Raw genomic sequence first — 18,908 nt, 5'->3', positions numbered from 1 at the left:
GTCCCAATTTGCTAAAGGAAATGTTGCAAACAGATTGTCAGTGTTTTAAAGGGAGAACGGGAATCAACAACTAGTGAATCAAAAGCTGAACGACTGGTGATTGGATGATCTGAGCTTTAGTATACCCAGCCTCCATTTTTCAACAAACCACAATAACATGATGAAAATTAAAATGCAATAATAGTTTTGTCCAAGTTTGTGATGGCAACGTCTGTGGAAAGTAAAACAGAGTTAATATCAATCTGAAATGTTAGATCTGTTTTACCTTCCACAGATGCTGTCTGATCGGCTGAGTATTTCCCACATTTTCAGTTTTTATTTCAGGTTCCCAACATCTGCAATGTTTTGATTTTTGAAGTAGAATAGACTCCAGTTCCATGACTGTGGGGAATCACAGATACAAGCTCCAATCTCAACACTATCATCACTATTACTTCCAGGTACAACTCGGGTAGCAGCAGTACTCTCAACGGATATGATTAAAAATTTCCATTTCAGCCTGATACAGCTAAAAAGCGCAACTGCTTCCAAGGTCAGTACAGTCAACAAAGATGTCTTAATGCATTTAAATGAACTATCGCTGCTTAAAACCAATAGAAACAACATCAATTGTGATCGGAAGTACCCACGGAGGACACTTCAGAGGAAGTGCAGGTGTAGATCAGGGTTACGAGTGCGTTTAAAGAAATGGGGTTTTAAACTCCCTATACCATCTCGCTGGCGAATGTGCAGACCCTGGTGAATAAAATAAATGATCTCAGAGCCAGGGTGCTGAATCAAGAGGACATTAGGATCGCGCATATCCTTTGTTTCATGGAATCCTGGTGCAATAATCCAGATCGACGGGTTTACTATACACCATCAAGATAGATCTATAGAGTCTCTCAAAAGCAGAAGTGGAGGAGTATGCCTCATGATCAACTCTTCTTGGTGCACAAATATATCAGTGCTGTCCCAATTCTGCTCACCAGGCCTGGAATATCTAGCAGTAAAGTGCCGTCCTTTTTACCTACCACGGGAGTTCTCTGGGGTCATTTTGGTCGCGGTATACATTCCACCTCAGGCCAATGTCAAACAAGCTTTAGATGAACTGAGTAATGGGATCAACCTGCATGAAACAGTGCACCCTAATGCCTTCACCATCATTTTGGGAGATTTTAACCAAGCCAGTCTGATAAAAAAAATCACTAAGCAACAACCATCAACAGACCACTTGCAATACCAGAGGAAACAACACACTGGACCATCGCCATCAAGGATGCCTACCGTGCTATTCCACACCCTCACCTCAGGAAGTCTGATCACCCGGCTGTATTTCCACTCCCTGAATATAGGCAGAGACTGAAGACTGCAGCATCAGCAGTGAAGACTTGGAACCTGGATGAGTACGTTGCAGTTGTTACCGACTTCATTAAAACCTGTGTGGATGAGTGTGCCCCCACAAAGACTTACTATACACTCCCAAGCCAAAAGCCATGGATGAACCAGGAGGAACTTCCTCTGCTGAAGGCCAGATCTGTGGCATTCAAGACCAGAAAACCAGGTATGATTTGCAGAGGGCTATTCCAAGGGTGAAGAGACAATTCGAACGACATCGGATGCATGGCAACCCTGGCAGGGTCTGCAAGACATTACTTCCTACAAAGCGAAACCCAACAGCATGAATGGCAACGATGTTTCACTACCAGATGAACTCAATGCCTTCTATGCACGATTTGAAAGGGAGAACACAACTATAGCTGTGAAGATCCCTGCTGTACCTGATGACCCTGTGATCTCTGTCTCAGAGGTCAGTGTTAGGTTGTCTTTAATTGACCTGGACCCATTGCAGTTTGCCTATCGCCACAATAGGTCAACGGCAGATGCAATCTCAGTGGCTCTCCACATGACTTTAGACCACCTGGACAACACAAACACCTACATCAGGATGCTGTTCATCAACTATAGCTCAGCATTTAATACCATCACTCCCACAATCCTGATTGAAAAGTTGCAGAACCTGGGCCTCTGTCCCTCCCTCTGCAATTGGATCCTCGTCTTCCTCACCAGAAGACCACAATCTGTGCAGATTGGTGATAACATATCCTCCTCGCTGACGATCAACACTGGTGTACCTCAGGGGTGTGTGCTTATCCCACTGTTCTACTCTCTATACCCATGACTGTGTGGCTAGGCATAACTCAAATACCATCTATAAATTTGCTGATGATACAACCATTGTTGGTAGAATCTCAGATGGTGACGAGAGGGTGTACAGGAGTGAGATATGCCAAATAGTGGAGTGGTGCCACAGCAACAACCTGGCACTCAAAGTCAGTAAGACAAAAGAGCTGATTGTGGACTTCAGGAAAGGCAAGACGGAGGAACACATGCCAATCCTCATAGAGGGATCAGAAGTGGAGAGAGTGAGCAGCTTCAAGTTCCTGAGTGTCAAGATCTCTGAGGATCTAACCTGGTCTCAACATATCAATGTAGTTATAAAGAAGGCAACACAGCGATTATACTTCATTAGGAGTTTGAAGAGATTTGGCATGTCAACTAATACACTCAAAAGCTTCTATAGCTGTACCGTGGAGAGCATTCTGACAGGCTGCATCACTGTCTAGTATGGAGGGACTACTGCACAGGACCGAAAGAAGCTGCAGAAGGTTGTAAATCTAGTCAGCTCCATCTTGGGTACTAGCGTACAAAGCACCTAGGACATCATTAGGCAGCGGTGTCTCAGAAGGGCAGCATCCATTATTGAGGACCTCCAACACCCAGGACATGCCCTTTTCTCATTGTTACCATCAGGTAGGAGGTACAGAAGCCTGACTTCTCCGTGGATTGTCACCTTGTCATGGTGGAGAAGCTTGTGTGGTCCTGAGATCCCGAGAGCGATGCCGTCTGGAGCTATGCTCCAGTTAGGGTCACCCATGGTGGTGAGGTCAAGGGTGAGGTCCCTGACAAAGAACAATCCAACCAGGACCTCAACGGTGGAACAGGCGGACAAAGTTACTTCGAACTCAATGGCTGTGAAGGCAGATGAAGGCTGCAACAAATCCATCAGCTCCAATCGTCGTGGTTTCCATGCCACTGGAATCAGTTGGTTGATTTGTGAAGTATTGTGTGCTTCTTGGAGTGCAACATCTAGTACATGTTAAACAAATACACACACAGGCATCTTTGTTCTGTGATAGATCAACGGAACGAAGACCATCATTCTCGACCTCGAGGGATAGCCACGATGACGATGACAGAAGCCTGAAGGCACACACTCAGCGACTCAGGAACAGCTTCTTCCTCTCTGCCATCCGATTCCTAAATGGACATTGAATCTTTGGACACTACCTCACTTATTTATAAATACAGTACTTTTTTGTTTTTGCACATTTTAAAAATCTATTCAATATATGTAATTGATTTACTTGTTTGTTATTATTACTATTTATTATTATTACTATAATTGTTATTATTATTACTATTATTTGTATTTATTTATTTATTTTTCTCTGCTAGATTATGTATTTCCAAGATGGCGGCGCGACGCAGCTTGCAGCGGCCACTCCGTCTTAATACGCTCGGCAGAGGATGGTGCTCAGAGAAGCTGTGCCGGAGGGGATGGTCGTCGGCTCGGAGGTTTGACGGACTCGTAGTCCGCTGCGGTCAGGTCACTTTCGGTGTGTGCTGTGTCTGCGAGGCTGGTTTCGACGGAGCTTTCATTGTGTGCTGTGTCTGCGAGGCTGAGTCAGGCGGCACCGTGGAACCTCATAGCGGGGGTATTCCCTTCTGCCGCCGGCGTGGGATGGCGAGTCTGTCGGGACCCTGGGGACTTGTGGAAACTGTGTGGTGATTTGAACTTATAGTCCTTTAACATCTTTGGACTATTTTTACTGTGCCCTTAGTCTGTTTTTTTTTATCAATTATGCTATTGTTTGCACTGTTGTAACTATACCTTGTAACTATGTGGTTTTGTGCAGGTCTTGTAGCTTTAGTTTTTGGTCTTGTTTGTCTGGTGGGATTGGAACTCCTTTCCGGGGAACGCACTAAGACAGTAGCGCGATATTAATACGCAGCAGCCTCTCCGGACTCTGGATTGGGGATTGCCAAACGTTATGTGGACTTTCTGGTGTAGTCTGTTTTGTCATATGCTTTTGTGATATCATTCTGGAGGAACGTTGTCTCATTTTTTAACTGCGTTGCATTTGTGGTTTCTAAATGACAATAAACTGAATCTGAATCTGAATTGCTGCTGCTAAGTTAACAAATTTCATGTCACATGGTGGTGATAATAAACCTGATTCTGATTCTAACCCAAAATCTCAGTGGTGGAAGCACAGACACAAAATTTGACGACCACCACTGTGGAGCAGCCATTGAAACACAGTACAATCTACATTCTCTGAACTAATCCCAAGCATAAACATTCTTATTCCATTACCATTAAGAAATTACACCTATAGATCATTCTCCTATCACTGTAGCAGATAGCCACCCCATCGCTTTGGAGAAATAAAATCAGACATCCTTCTAATCATTATGAAGAGTAACTTCAACCATTCCTACCCCTGAGCCATCCAGGTCTCTGTAATAGCCACAACATCGTATCTCCAAGTACTGATTCACATTCTAAGCTCATCTGCTTTGTTCATAATACTCTGTGCATTAAAATAGACACATCTCAAACCATTGGTCTGAGCGCATCCCTTCTCTATCACCTGCCTATCCTCCCTCTCGTACGGTCTCCAAGCTTTCTCTATTTGTGAGCCAATCGCCTTTTAGACCATCTCTTCAGTTTGGTTCCCACTCCCCCAGCAATCCTAATTTAAACTCTCCCCAATAGCCTTAGCAAACTTCCCTGACAGGATATTGGTCCCCCTGGGATTCAAGTGCAACCTGTCCCTTTTCTACAGGTCACTCCTGCCCCAAAAGAGGTCTCAATGATCCAGAAATCTGAATCCCCGCCCCCTGCTCCAATCCCTCAACCACCCATTTATCCTCCACCTCACTCTATTCCTATACTCACTGTCACGTGGCACAGGCAATAATCCCAAGATGACTACCTTTGTGGTCCTGCTTCTCAACTTCCTTCCTAGCTCCCTGTAGACTGTTTTCAGGACCTCCTCCCTTTTCCTGCCTATGTCGTTGGTACCAATATGTACCACAACCTCTGGCTGTTCTTCAGGATATCGTCGACACGATCAGAAACGTCCGTGACCCTGGCACCTGGAAGGCAAACTACCATCTGTGTTTTCTTTCCTGTGTCCATAGAATCACCTGTCTGACCCCCTAAACATACAGTCACCTATCACCGCTGCCATCCTCTTCCTTTCCCTACTTTTCTGAGCCACAGGGCCAGATTCTGTGCTAGAGGCACGGCCACTGTTATTTCCCCCGGGGAGGCTGTGCCCCCCCCCCCCCCCGGTAGTACTGAAGCAGGAGTACTTATTATTAAGGGGTACAGCCACAGGGGTACTCTCTAGCCTCCGATTCCTGCCCTTTCCTCTCCTGACTGTTACCTACTTATCTGTCTCCCCATTATTGGGTGGTCTTTCATTGATTCTGTTATAGTTAATATTCAAAAGCTTTGTTGAGTATGCCCACAAGAAAATAAAACTCAAGGTTGTAAATGGTGATATATATGTACTTTGTTGATATAAGTTGCTTTGAATGTTTTGAACTTTGAAAATACCTTTATCTAAGTTCTTTGGAGGAACGTCACTGAACAGCTCCTCCTTCTCTCTGGACAATGCAAACTTCTCCTTTAGTATGTTGTTCTTGTAATCTGCTAAAAATACGAATTGTGTTATTCTCACTCTGAAACAAAGACAAACATGATGCCAAGCCACCCATTTAGCAGTCAGCCCCTACAGCCACTTTACACTCCCATCTTAAATGCATTCTCTATTGTCTTTCTTCCATGAGTGCTCCACTACTTTAAAGTGGTAATATACTGATATCCTCCTGAGCATTAACCATCATTGTGCTCATTTTATATTGTGTTTTTGGTTGCGACAAGTGTAATAACCATGACAGATTGTACCAATGGGGGAGAGGGGGAGAGGGGGAGAGGGGGAGAGGGGGAGAGGGGGAGAGGGGGAGAGGGGGAGAGGGGGAGAGGGGGAGAGGGGGAGAGACCAACACCAGCACTTATAGGCAGACATTGCACATTGCCTTAGTAGTTCATTCCACACTGAGCCATATGGTAAGGAGATGACTTTACTGGTGTGTGTTATAATAGCAGCAGAAGGTTCTCAACTTGATTCCTGGCTAAGTATTATGCAAAGGGGGAGTCAGGAATTCTGCTGAGTTCCCATAAAAGCAGCACTGCAGTAGTACGCTTCTTTATATATAATGTTATAATGAGGCCTTTTGGCATTGATTCCACAATTACCCTCATTCCTGGGAATGCTTTCCAAACACTTAGCAATTTTTTTCAGCAACAAGTTAATATCCCATGTAGTCTAGAACTTCACTCTTAGTAACTGTCATGGTGATTCAAGGCCATTTATGTTTCAGATGGTTGCACTAAGTTAGAAGGTTCCAGATTTACCCTGATAGAAATCTCACACAAAATTAAGGCTAGCCTTCATCCTGAAATACCCCAGTATTTCCAATTAGACTTCTCTATGCTCTCTTAAATGACCATAAAGATCATCATGGCATTATTTTAAAGGAAAGCAAGCCATTTGCCCTTATGTTATAGACAATATAAGCACAATATTGGGCCATTTTCGTACTGCCAATTGTGAGATCTTGGTTTGCACAAATTGGCTGCCAAAGTTTCTATATTATAATAGTAACTACTGTACGTTTCAAAAGCACTTCATTTTTAAAACATGCCTTGGGACATCCTGAAATGAGTATAAAAAGCACTACAGTATATGCAAATATTTCTTTCACATAAACAGCCTTCATTATTGTGGGTAAGATGATTCTCCTAGGTCTTATTTAGTTACCTAATGTCTTGGGATTAGACGATATTACTACTAAGACTTTATAATAGTACACCTGTAGTAAGTATTTATACGAGGACCAGTTCACAATTGAGAATAATTGTTATGGTGGCTTAGTCTGAAATTGCACCACCTATTGGAGCACTGAGTCATTCAAACACTAAAGGCTCCTTTGTCAGTCCATAATCAGTGGTATTAATTCATCTCCATTTAGGATGGGCTGAGGTTAGGATACTTTAATTTGTATGAATCATTGTAAAGTGAGAGGGCAATGAAGACCTGAAGTGGAAATTAGACACGCTGGGGACTTGGCCCTTGGGTGATGGGCAAGAATAAGCCAGGAACAGCATCATCTTCCTACAGCCAAATGTTACCTAGTTATACGTGTTAACTGGAGTGGAGCAACATGTTTTATTGTATATTTACTAGACATAATAGTATTTTAACTTCTTCACAAACTCTCTTCACTTAACCCTGGAACATAAATATTTACCACAAGCTCCATTGATAAACCTCGCGATAGACTGGCGTCCTAACTGAGTGGGGGTAGGAGGAGGGAAGTCTCGTACTCTCAGTCGCTTCACACCACAGAAACCGGCACAAGCACTGGCCTGATGAGCCTATAAGGCTTGGGACAGACTTTAACTTAACTTCTAACCATTGATACACATAATGTTGGTATACACATAAAGGATGGTTATTTTGGGTGAGGTAAAATATACAAGAAACAGTTTTTGACATATTGTTGTGGCTTTGTGATAGTAGTAAAATTCAGAAAAATGTGTCAATGTACGTGATACATTTATGATTTAAACTCATACTCTAATCCACAATACAAAAAATAAATGTAGTATGACTGTTTTGTTTCTTCCTTTACTTAATTTATTTGCAGGCTTGTTGTGTTACTTCCTGGACAAATTGGAACACCGTTAACATAAATTATGGTCAGTGTGGAATCCTGAACTACTTTAATGATGATTGAGATTTGGAGGACTTCTACTAATTCTATGTCTTTTTTATTCTATGTCTCTCAAGGCATTACAGGGCTGTAGGGAATTGGTGGAGGGGGAGCAGTTGCTGTGAATCATGAAGCTTATGACATCATGATCAATGCACTAGTTGTCTCTCCTCTCCAACATTTCCAAATCTTCATCAAGACAAAGAGCAGGAGACGGAATGATAAATGAATATGCAATATCACTGAATGGGCATGATTTGATCAGCAGACTTTACCATTGATACACGTACCAAGTTTTATTTCTTCATTTTGCTTGGGTCTTAGGTCAGTAGTGTCGATCACAAGATCATTGACGTTAACTTCTGTTCTCCTGCTGATTTGAAGACAGCACAGATTGAGGCAGTGACTCTTATCGGATTCATGAGAAGTGCTTATTTATATTTATTAAAGCCTTCATTGGAAGTGGCATTATAATTCAAACTTTGTTCTTAACCATCGTTCATAGAAAAGTTAAATTAAAAGAATTTTGTTACCCCCTCCTTTACTCTCTGTATACCCATGACTGTGTCGCTACCCACAATTCCAATCTGTTAATTAAATTGGCTGATGACACTACACTGATTGGCCTAATCTCCAATAATAATGAGGCAGCCTACAGGGAAGAAGTCATCACCCTGACACAGTGGTGTCAAGAAAACAACCTCTCCCTCAATGTCGCAAAAACAAAGGAGCTGGTTGTGGACTACAGGAGGAATGGAGACAGGCTAACCCCTATTGACATCAGTGGATCTGGAGTTGAGAGGGTGAACAGGTTTAAGTTCCTTGGCATAAACGTCACCAAGGATCTCACGTGGTCTGTACTTAACAGCTGTGTGGTGAAAAAGGCACAACAGCGCCTCTTTCACCTCAAATGGTGGAAGAAGTTTGGTATGGGCCCCCAAATTCTAAGAGCTTTCTATAGGGGCACAATTGAGAGCACCCAGACTGGCTGCATCACTGCCTGGTACGGGAACTATACTTCTCTCAATCGCAGGACTCTGCAGAGAGTGGTGCGGGCAGCCCAGCGCATATGTTAGATGTGAAATTCCCACTATTCAGGACATTTACAAAGGACGGGTGCATAAAGAGGTCCCGAAGGATCATTGGAGACCCAAGTCACCCCAACCACAAACTGTTCCAGCTGCTACCATCCGGGAAACAGTACCGCAGCATAAAAGCCAGGACCAACAGGCTCCGGGACAGCTTCTATGAGGCCATCAGACTGATCAATTCATGTTGATACAATAGTATATCTATGTTATACTGACTGTCCTGTTGTACATATTATTACAAATTACTCTAAATTGCACATAGTACATTTAGACAGAGATGTAACAAAGATTTTTACTCCTCAGGTATATGAAAGATGTAAATAATAAAGTCAATTCAAGGGAATTCAATTCATAAGCCTGCAGAAAAGAATATGAATTTATTATTATTCCTCATTAAAGAAACAGAACGTGCCATCCTTCTGGTGGACTTCCTATCCTATAAATTAGGCACCCCCCACAGCAGATTTTAACAAAGAACATTTTGTTGTTCTTTCTCTTTTTTTAATCTCTGCAACCTATTTTTAAACTTTTCTAATGAAAAGTATTTATTTTGACTTTGTTTCTTTCTTCAGATCATGTGCATCTTCTGAGTATTTAGAGTATTTTTGATTTTTAATTCAAATGTTTAGTTTTAAACATAAACTGTTTAATCTAACATTTAAGTTAACTGGAAACTTGCTGCACATTAAAACCAAAACGTAAGGAGGAGCGTGGAGCCATGAGTGTGGAGTGAAAGAAGGAGTGCTGTAAGTCAAGAGAGAGGAGCAGAGGAGGCTGAAGAATGGTGCTCGAGAGAGAGCAGAGCAGAAATATAGGAAAGTAAGAGAAAAGGAGCCTGAGAAAGTGAAGCAGGTGAAAGTACCATTGTGGATGTCAATGATGAGGTCTTTCCTGGAAGGCAAGCTTCTGACTGCAAACATGGCATTGCCTGACAGTCAATAGTGGGAGCAGAGAAGAGCAGCATGTTTGTGCTCTGAAATTCCAGCAAACCCCTCACAGACATAAGTAGGTAAACAGTTTAGTATCTCCTGCGGTCAGATCTGGAACTGATCTTAAAGGTTCCTAGATCAGTTTTATGCCAGTGACAAATTCGGCAGAACTGCTGTCTGCTTTCTGTAGGCTAATGTTCTCTAAATCCATTCACGTGGAAAGATTGGGGTGATGTTCAGAATTAACAGGAAGCTGTTCAACCTCCTGTGATTGCATTCCTTAGTAACTTGCAGTTATGTTTGCAAGCTCAGAGGCTGAGTTTCAAGCCACTGTCATCTCATGCACTAAAGTGTACAAGAGAAAGTGCTTTACCCTTAAAATGTACAAGACAAAGGTTCTCTGCCATTTTGCTCTTGCTATACCATAATGTCCTCCAAAAATAATGATTCTTTGTGAGAATCTAGAAAATGTCAATGACTTCCCATAGTTTGGGACCCCCTATTGGCAAAGGCAGATAATGATGATGAAATTCACCATGGCATTCAATATAGCAGCACAGTTTTTAGACAATCGAAAATAAAAATATTTGAAGATGAGGATTTTGCATTTGGCATAAAAACATGCACTACTTGAAAACTGCGATACCCATTCACCCAAGTGCTGCAGCTGAGACCTCTGGGTACAGGAAAGATATCACAAATGCCATTTTTGCAAAATATTCTAAAAATCACTGGAAGGGAAACAAGAGACTAAGTCAGGATAACAGGAGACTAGAGAAAGAAGCAAGATTTTAGAAGATAGAAGGAAGTGGAAAACCAAGAATCAGAAAGGATTCTAGGCACTTTAGAGTAAGATGATAAATTAGATTAAGAAGATAAATCTGACTGAAGGAAGAAGAGGTGAGTGCAATGATCGCATTGAGACATAGCCCCAGTTAATGTAATCCATTGCTTACAAAATGACACATTTTCAAGGAAACCTGAAATAGGCAAAACATACCAGCTATTGTTGAACACACATATTGCAAAAAGCTCCACCTTTCCATTTCACACCCTGCAGAATGCAAGCCATGAAACATAGTGCAAAAGTAGAAGCCCATGCTAAACTGCCCTCAGTTGATACATGTCTCAGTTTAGAAGTGATGGAATCCGTTTGCAGTTTTAACGCAAGTCATAGGAATGGACAATATATGGTATTGTATGTTTCTATTTGTTTTTTTTTAATATAAAGTCTCCTTGTTGAATTGTGTAACTTATTTTTCAAAATCTTAGGGACAGATATTAAGATAAAGATTATGTAATGTGGGCTCTGATGATTGCAAGTTCAGCATTTAGTTTTCTTTCACCATGAGATACAATGGTCAAGAAAGGAAGTGGGATTAAGAACAGCAAACTCTGTACCCAAGATCTGTAGAGCTGATGGCAGAACTTTATCCACAGGGATTAAACTGATATCTGCTTCACTGATGAGTTGCTAAAATGACCTGATTACTACACATTTTATCACAAACCTTCCCATAAATTTGTGTGATGTAAGGAGGGCAAATGATTTGATACTTACGGTTGAGACATCTTCACATTGTATTGATGACCTGAAAAATTGAAAGTATTGTTGAGAGCCAAAATCATTCAAAGAGCAGGCATGCAACCCTTTAAGACTGTACCGCATGATCTTAGTGCATGATCCACAGATGATCGTGCAACAGAAAAAGCAGGAAAAAATAAATGAATTAAAAACAATAAGGTAACTACAGATATCACCTCTCTTTTTCTGTCGGTGAGTAATCAGAGCAATGATGGTTATCAAAATGGCCAGCAGCAGCAGTGTTGCCAAGACATATCCAAGTTGATGAAGTAAATGTGAAGAATATTCCGGAATAAAAACATTGATGACTTTTGGGATTTCAACTGATGTGGATGCTAGAAAAAAAAACACAGAAGGAAAACATAGTCACCCATCCAACACTGGAATCCTAACAGTTTCTCTGTTGGTTGGTTCATGTTTTGTAGGTACTCTGGCACTTAGCTGTAAGGTTTAGGCACTCACATATAGGGCTTGGAATTTGTATTTTTGTTTTAAATAAGTCGTGGGTCTTTCTGATATTATCAGTGTTTGGTAAAAATTTGGCAAAAAAATAAACTACAGATAACTTTTGGTTTCTATAAGTTAGAAACAAACTTGTAATGATATTAATAATACTTACAGATTCAAAGTGATTGACTGCCATCCAGGTTTTTTCTAATACCTACCTCCCTACCCCAAACCAAGATGTTTAATCGCATCATGTGTGCTCCATTACATGTCCACTGACAAATACTGTTAGTCAATTAGTCTATGCACAATTTCCACATTTTAAAAGCTACACACTTAATGCAAAATACAAGATTACAAAACACAATTTTATCAATGTAAACAGGTGGGCAAAATTTCAAATTATGTCTTTATGTGTGTCTTATGAGTTATTATCATCAAAAAAAAATGAAGAAAATCAAGCCCTATTTCAGATAAAATCCTGTAAGTTAAAAAAACTTGCATTTATATTGCATCTTTCACCAACCTCAGGTGTCACAAAGGACTTGAAGCATTGTGACTACAGTAATACAAAAATCACACCAACCACTTGACATAAAGCATGGTCCTAAAAACTACAATAGGTTTATTGCAGCTTACAGGACCAAAAGTTGTGGTAGTGATGAGAAAGGTTGAGAGATAAATATTAAACAGGGCAATACCACTTTCTCAGCAATGTACTTAAGTGTCACCTTAGATTTTGTGTTAAAGTCACCGTGCAAGGCTTAAATCCAGGATATTTTAATTCAGATGTAGGAGTACTACCACTGAGCTAAATTTGACACCAGATAAAATAAAAATAGAAGACGCTCAAAATACTCAGCACTTCATACAGCATCTTGAAGACAGAGACAGATATAATTTTCCATGATGATGAGGTTTATTAAAGGCAAGTTAATGGACGTTAATGATAATAATAGTGGTGAGCAAGACTGATCAGCTGATTTGACTCACCTGTAGTTTCTCTGCTGTCAATCTGTCAACTATACAGTATTCAAAGAGCACTTTAACTTTACAAGTATACGTTTATATAAATTGAGGTATTTGCATATCAAATGCTGTTGCTGCAAATTTCCTATTTGTCTACTAAGCATAAATATTTGAGAGATGGCAATGAAAATCCTGAGTATAACACATGCAAATTTCCCTTAAAAATAAGTAGACAAAAGTAAAATCACTTCTGCTTGGCTTCTATTTGACCTTAGTTTGATTTTATATTGTGGAATTTACAGCTGAGGAAGGAAAGTAATGATCTCAGTAAGGCAAGTGAAACAAGTTCTCCAACATTAAACAGAACATACTGGAAGTACTTAGTAGCTCAGTCAGAAAGAGATTTTCAGGTGGATGTTGACCTGATGACAATGTATTAACTGTTAACTATTTTCAGAATTCTCTTTTCTCAGACAACAGCCCTTAGCTTAAAGATAAACAAAAGTTTACAAGTACAGCCTGTGTAGAGGCTGTGATAGAAATAGCTAAAACAGGTACTGATACATTTCTACAGAAGTACACAGATCAAAAAAAGCAAAGATGAGCAAACAATGAAAGGACATGCAACGCCTGAAGGTCATGAGGGTTCTGATCTGACTACAACAGTTTAATTCACACAGAGATACACACTCAGCAAATTAACAGGACTGAATTTAGGAGACAATATTGAAAGTTACAGTATATGACTATAAAAGTTACAGTACTCTTTAAATTCACTTGCAATCTTGGAGCCCAGTTTTCTGGACGCATTTTCCATAGGGTGTCAGCACCTTCAGGAAGGTGGTGAAACTGGGGAATTATATTTTAATAATTTTGATATTATCTCACTAAGTGGGTTGTGAAGTTGTTAAAAACCTTTAGTTTGTTTAATGTGTCTCATTGGTATTATGGAAAATCAAATGCATCCAGAGCCATACTAATAACACTTAGATGATGGTTTTCAGCTGGAATTGTGACGTCCAAGAAAAACAGTGCGGCTCTGTACCCCCTCTCTGCAGACCATATCAACAGAGTTAATCTCTGTGGAATATGCCAATTGAACATAGAACATCTGGTGTTTACCCAGAGCATTCCAGGGTATTGGTGCTTGGGAAATGTGAGTTAGGTGGGAAAGTAAAGGAGTTAAGGCTTTTCAACTTCTGGTTCAGACACAAAACTATGCACGGTGATTGCCAGGATTAAACAGTCAGCAATTCAACTCAAATAGCTTTCAGCCACACAGTCCTTGAATTATTATATCCACACAATAAAGTCCTGCCACGTTGAAGTATTGTACTATGGGGAAAATTTATGCAGTACAGTGACAGCTTTGATGTTTTGGACTTTATTTTATAATTAGTCTATGAAACAGTAACACAAGCACTTGTGCAACAGCCATTTCATAATGCATGGAAACAAGCCTTTCAGCTCAACACATCCATGTTGACCAAGGTGCCTTCCTGAGGTTTTATCATGTGCCTGCATTTTACCCATATCCCTCTAAGCCAGGGGTTCCCAACCTTCTTTTCAGCCATGCACCAATACCAGTAAGCAAGGGGCCCTTGTACCTTAGGATGGGAACCACTGCTCTAAACCTTTCCTCCCCATGAACCTGTCCAAATGCCTTTCAAATGCTGTAGAAGTCTTCTCCAGGTTGCAGCAGGTAGAAGATGCCTGCAGAATTTGGTTGTCCCAATGGAACAGGTAGTCTGGAGAAACATTTTAAATCTAGCTTTGTCATTATTGATAATAAAGCCAGAACAGGAGTGGCAATCAGTGCAGGGTTCACTTGTGGACATTCCCCTCAACAACAAGTATAGCCCTTTGGATTTTGTTGGGTTTGGGAAGGATGACCAATCATGCATAGCAGCAGCAGCCAAGTCAGTGGCACTGTGGCTAGCTGTGAGTCTTGGCAGAGAAAAGTAAAGTCAGGCAGACCAATATTGATAACAGACTCAATAATTAAAGAAGGTTGTTAGGACAGACTGGAGGTTCTGTGGCCATTAAATAAACACCAAGATGGTGCGTTGCCTCCTGGGTGCTGGAGTTGAGAAGGTCTCAGCATGGCTACAGAACACTTTCAATAGGGAGGATAAGCAGCCAAATTACGTGGTGCACATTCACACCAGTATAGGTAGGGAGAGAGAAAATGCCCTGCCAACTGAGTATTGTGAGTTAGGAAAGAGTCTGAAAAACAAAATCATACAGGTAGTAATCTCTAGATTATGCCCGGTGCCATGTGCTGGTCAGGGAAGGAATAGAAAGATAGAACAGGTGAATGAATGGCTGAGGAACTGGTACAGAGGGCAGGATTTCAGATTCCTGGATCACTGGAATGTCTTCTGGAGAGGGGTGACCTGTAGAAGGACAAGTTGCTTTTTAACTGGAGGGCAACTGGCCAGTAAGTTTGCTAATGCTACTCAGGAAGGGTTTAAACTAGTTTGGCAGGGAGATAGGAACCACAACACTTAGACAGAAAGTGGAAGAGTTGAGAGGAAGGTAAATGTCAAGACCAGTAAGGACAGGCAAGGTAACAGACACAATGGGACATGAAATTAAAGAGCGTTTTTTTTTAATGTTCAGAGTATTATGGGTAAGGGTGATGATTTACAAGTATTGATCAGTACATTGAACTATAATGTTGTGACCATAAAAGAGACTTGATTAAGAGAGAGACAATATCACAGCTACACTCATGAAGGACTCATACACTGAACCACTATGAATAGAATTCAGAAATAGAAAATATGCCATCACTTTGATGGGATTATACTGTGGTATCACAATAGCCACTGGGATACTGAGGAACAGATATGCAAGCACTTTAAGGAAAAGTATAGAAACAAGAGGGTTGTTGCAGTGGGGAACTTCAGCTTCCGTAATTTAGAGTGGGACTCCTTAAGGCTGATTTATACTTCTACGTAGGCTCTGCGCCGTAGCCTACGCAAGTGGCCTACGCTGTTGTGAGCATTTATACTTGTGCATTGGTGTGTCTGCGTTGCTCTGCAATTTACTGCCAAAATGCTAGTTGGTGGTGGGGTTTCTATGCCACTGTGTTGAGTTTCTTCATGTTCGTATGTACATATTTTCGGACTTCCTCAATTAACCTCTCCTCAATTTGGTCCATTTTCCAATTCATGTTCTGGACTTGGTGTTAGGTGATGAGCCTGGACAGATGACTGACCTCAGTGAGAGAACAGTTAGGGAACAGAGATTACAACTCCTAAGATTTAAGATAACTGTATACAAGGATAAGCATGGACATTATGGCAGAATATTAAATTGGAGCCAGACAAATTACAAGAGTATTAGATAGGAACTAAGGAGAGTTAATAGACACAATGGGATGAGAAGTCAACTTCTGTCGTGTGTGGAGGGTGTTTAAAGACCAACTACAGAAAGTGCAGAAAAGTATTCTAGTAATTTCTAGTAACCCTAGTAATTTCTAAGGTAGGGACATATTCAGCACAACTTTGTGGGCCAAAGGGCCTGTATTGTGCTGTAGGTTTTCTATGTTTCTACGTATGTTCCAGTAAGAAGGATGACAATGTTGTCATGGTAAAGGAACTATGGATGTCAAGAGAGACGGTGAATATAGTCAGGAAGAAAAAGGAAACATATGTAAGATTTAGGAAGCTAAAATCAAACTTAGCCCTTGAGGATAATAAAGAAACCAAGAAAGAACTCAAAAAGGAAATTTGGAAAGTCAGAAAGTGCCATGAAAGGTTTTTGGTAAGTAGGGTTAGGGTTAAGGTTTGTTTTAAAGCCTTGTAATTTCTTTGTATATGGGATTATCTAATTAGGATTATCTAAAAACTACTCCAAAATGGATACAATGATAGGGGTAGTTTCTTGACCTGCAGTTAGTCCATTACAGCAATGTACCACCCCAGTGAGAGTTTCTGGTTGCGTCCCTTGAGATGAGCTCCCCGTCTTTTACTGAGATGTGGAAAATTGTCAAATTCAACTAGCACTTTCTTCCACTGGCTGGCACAATATTTGTATCAGGAGTGTTGAGGGATCTCAAATGTGCAAACCAATCCTGGCATCTGACCCTAGAATTGCTCATAAGATTTGCGAGCTGGCCCTTCACAACTTTACAAAATCTTTGCTGTGCCAATCAGTACTATGCAGTGTCTTCCCTTAAGGGATGTTCATGCCCTAATGATCTGCTTTGACATTTGGAATTGAGAGATGCCCACAGTGAAGTGCCTTTCAAATATTTAAATGCTGTCCTTCCATTGTCTTTTGAAGAAAATAGTTTCAGAATCTTATAATCTTCTGACAAAAAAAAAATCACCCATCTATCTTAAATGGGGGAGGGCTTGTGTTTTTAAATAGTGACACCCAGCTTTAGACTCTCCTACAAAAAAAAACAACTCCACATCCATATCTTTGAATTCTTCAGGATCCTGCATGTTTCAGTCAAGTTACCTCCCACTGTTGAAACACCAATATTTACAAGTCCAGGCTGTCTAGATTCTCCATAGAAGATAACTCATCCATTCCAAGCAGCAGTCAAGTAAACCTTCTCTGAACTGTTTTCAATTAGTTAATATTCTCTCTTAAATAAAGAGACCAATACTATACTTAGTCATCTTCATGTGATCTCACCAATGTTACTTTTTAAAAAAAGTTATTTTCCTGCCAAAAAGGAAAATTCATACTTTCCCACATTTGGAACCAAGCCCTTTGGTCCAACTACTCTATGCCAACCATGGCATTATCCTATATCCCTCTAAACCCCTCCGGTCCATGTACACCACCCTCTGTGTGAAGATGTTGTCCCTGATGTTCGATTTAAATATTTCACTTCTCACTTTAATCCTATGCCCTCTAAATTTTAGTTCCCTTCCCTCTGAAAAAGACCATGTGCATTCATCCCACCTATACCTCTCATGATTTAGTATGTTGTCATCGTGGCTGTCCCTCGAGGTCGAGGATGATGGTCTTCGTTCCGTTTCCACAGAGCGAAGATGCCTGTGTGTGTATTTGTTTAACGTGTACTTGATGTTGCACTCCAAGAAGCACACGATACTTCACAAATCAACCAACTGATTCCAATGGCATGGAAACCACGACGATTGGAGCTGATGGATTTGTTGCAGCCTTCATCCGCCTTCACAGCCGTTGAGTTCAAAGTAACTTCGTCTGCCTGTTCCACCATTGAGGTCTTGGTTGGGTTGTTCTTTTTCAGGGACCTCATCCTTGACCACTATGAGTGACCCTACCAGGAGCATAGTTCCAGACAGCATCACTCTCAGGATTTCAAGACCACACAAGCTTCTCCACCACGACAAGGTGACAATCCATGGAGAAGAGTACACTTTCATACATTTATCAGTTCACCACTCAGTCTTCTACATGAAGTCCTAGCCTAGAACCATAGAAAACCTACAGCACAATACAGGCCCTTCGGCCCACAAAGCTGTGCCATACATGTTCTTACCTTAGGAATTACCTAGCCCACTATTTTTTTGAGCTCCATGTGCCTGTCCAGGAGTCTCTTAAAAGACCTTATCGTATCTGCTTCCAACACCTTCGCTGGCAGCCCATTCCATGCACTTACCACTCTCTGCATAAAAAAAAACTTACCCCTGACATCTCATCTGTACCTACTTCCAAGCACCTTGAAACTGTGCCCTTTCATGCCAGCCTGCTCAATCTCTCCCTATATCTCAGTCCTGTGAGTTCTGAAAACGTTCTCTTAAAACTTCTCTGCATTCCTCCCATTTTAATGATGTCCTTCCTATAAAAAGGCAACCAGTAATGTAAATAATACTCCAAATACAGTCTTACCAACATCCTGTACAAGTACAAAATAACATACCATCTCCTAAATTCAATGCCAACTGGAGAAGGCCAGTATACCAAATATCTTCTTCACCACCCTGTCGAACTGTGACCTCATTTTCAGTGAACTATGTACTTGTACTTCAACCTCCCTCTATTGTA

At 40.9% G+C, this 18,908-nt stretch overlaps 1 protein-coding gene across 4 annotated transcripts in view; it reads right to left on the bottom strand.

Annotated features, from left to right (window-relative positions):
* LOC140718368 (matrix remodeling-associated protein 8-like) overlaps positions 1-18,908 on the bottom strand; it is a 59,972-nt gene that overhangs the window by 4,667 nt on the left and 36,397 nt on the right. The window contains exons 6-9 of one of the 4 annotated variants that reach the window (XM_073031994.1): positions 11,675-11,833; positions 11,475-11,505; positions 8,184-8,266; positions 5,672-5,767 (exon numbers count right to left, since the gene is read on the bottom strand). In XM_073031994.1, coding sequence (XP_072888095.1) covers positions 5,672-5,767; positions 8,184-8,266; positions 11,475-11,505; positions 11,675-11,833 — 369 coding nt within the window. The remainder of the gene's footprint in view (positions 1-5,671; positions 5,768-8,183; positions 8,267-11,474; positions 11,506-11,674; positions 11,834-18,908) is intronic. The other 3 variants (XM_073031996.1, XM_073031995.1, XM_073031997.1) reach the window with 3 other exon arrangements.

The sequence above is a fragment of the Hemitrygon akajei genome, chromosome 29 (genome assembly GCF_048418815.1).
Source record: "Hemitrygon akajei chromosome 29, sHemAka1.3, whole genome shotgun sequence".
NCBI classification, from domain to species: domain Eukaryota; kingdom Metazoa; phylum Chordata; class Chondrichthyes; order Myliobatiformes; family Dasyatidae; genus Hemitrygon; species Hemitrygon akajei.
This window is presented reverse-complemented; position numbering and strand designations above follow the sequence as displayed.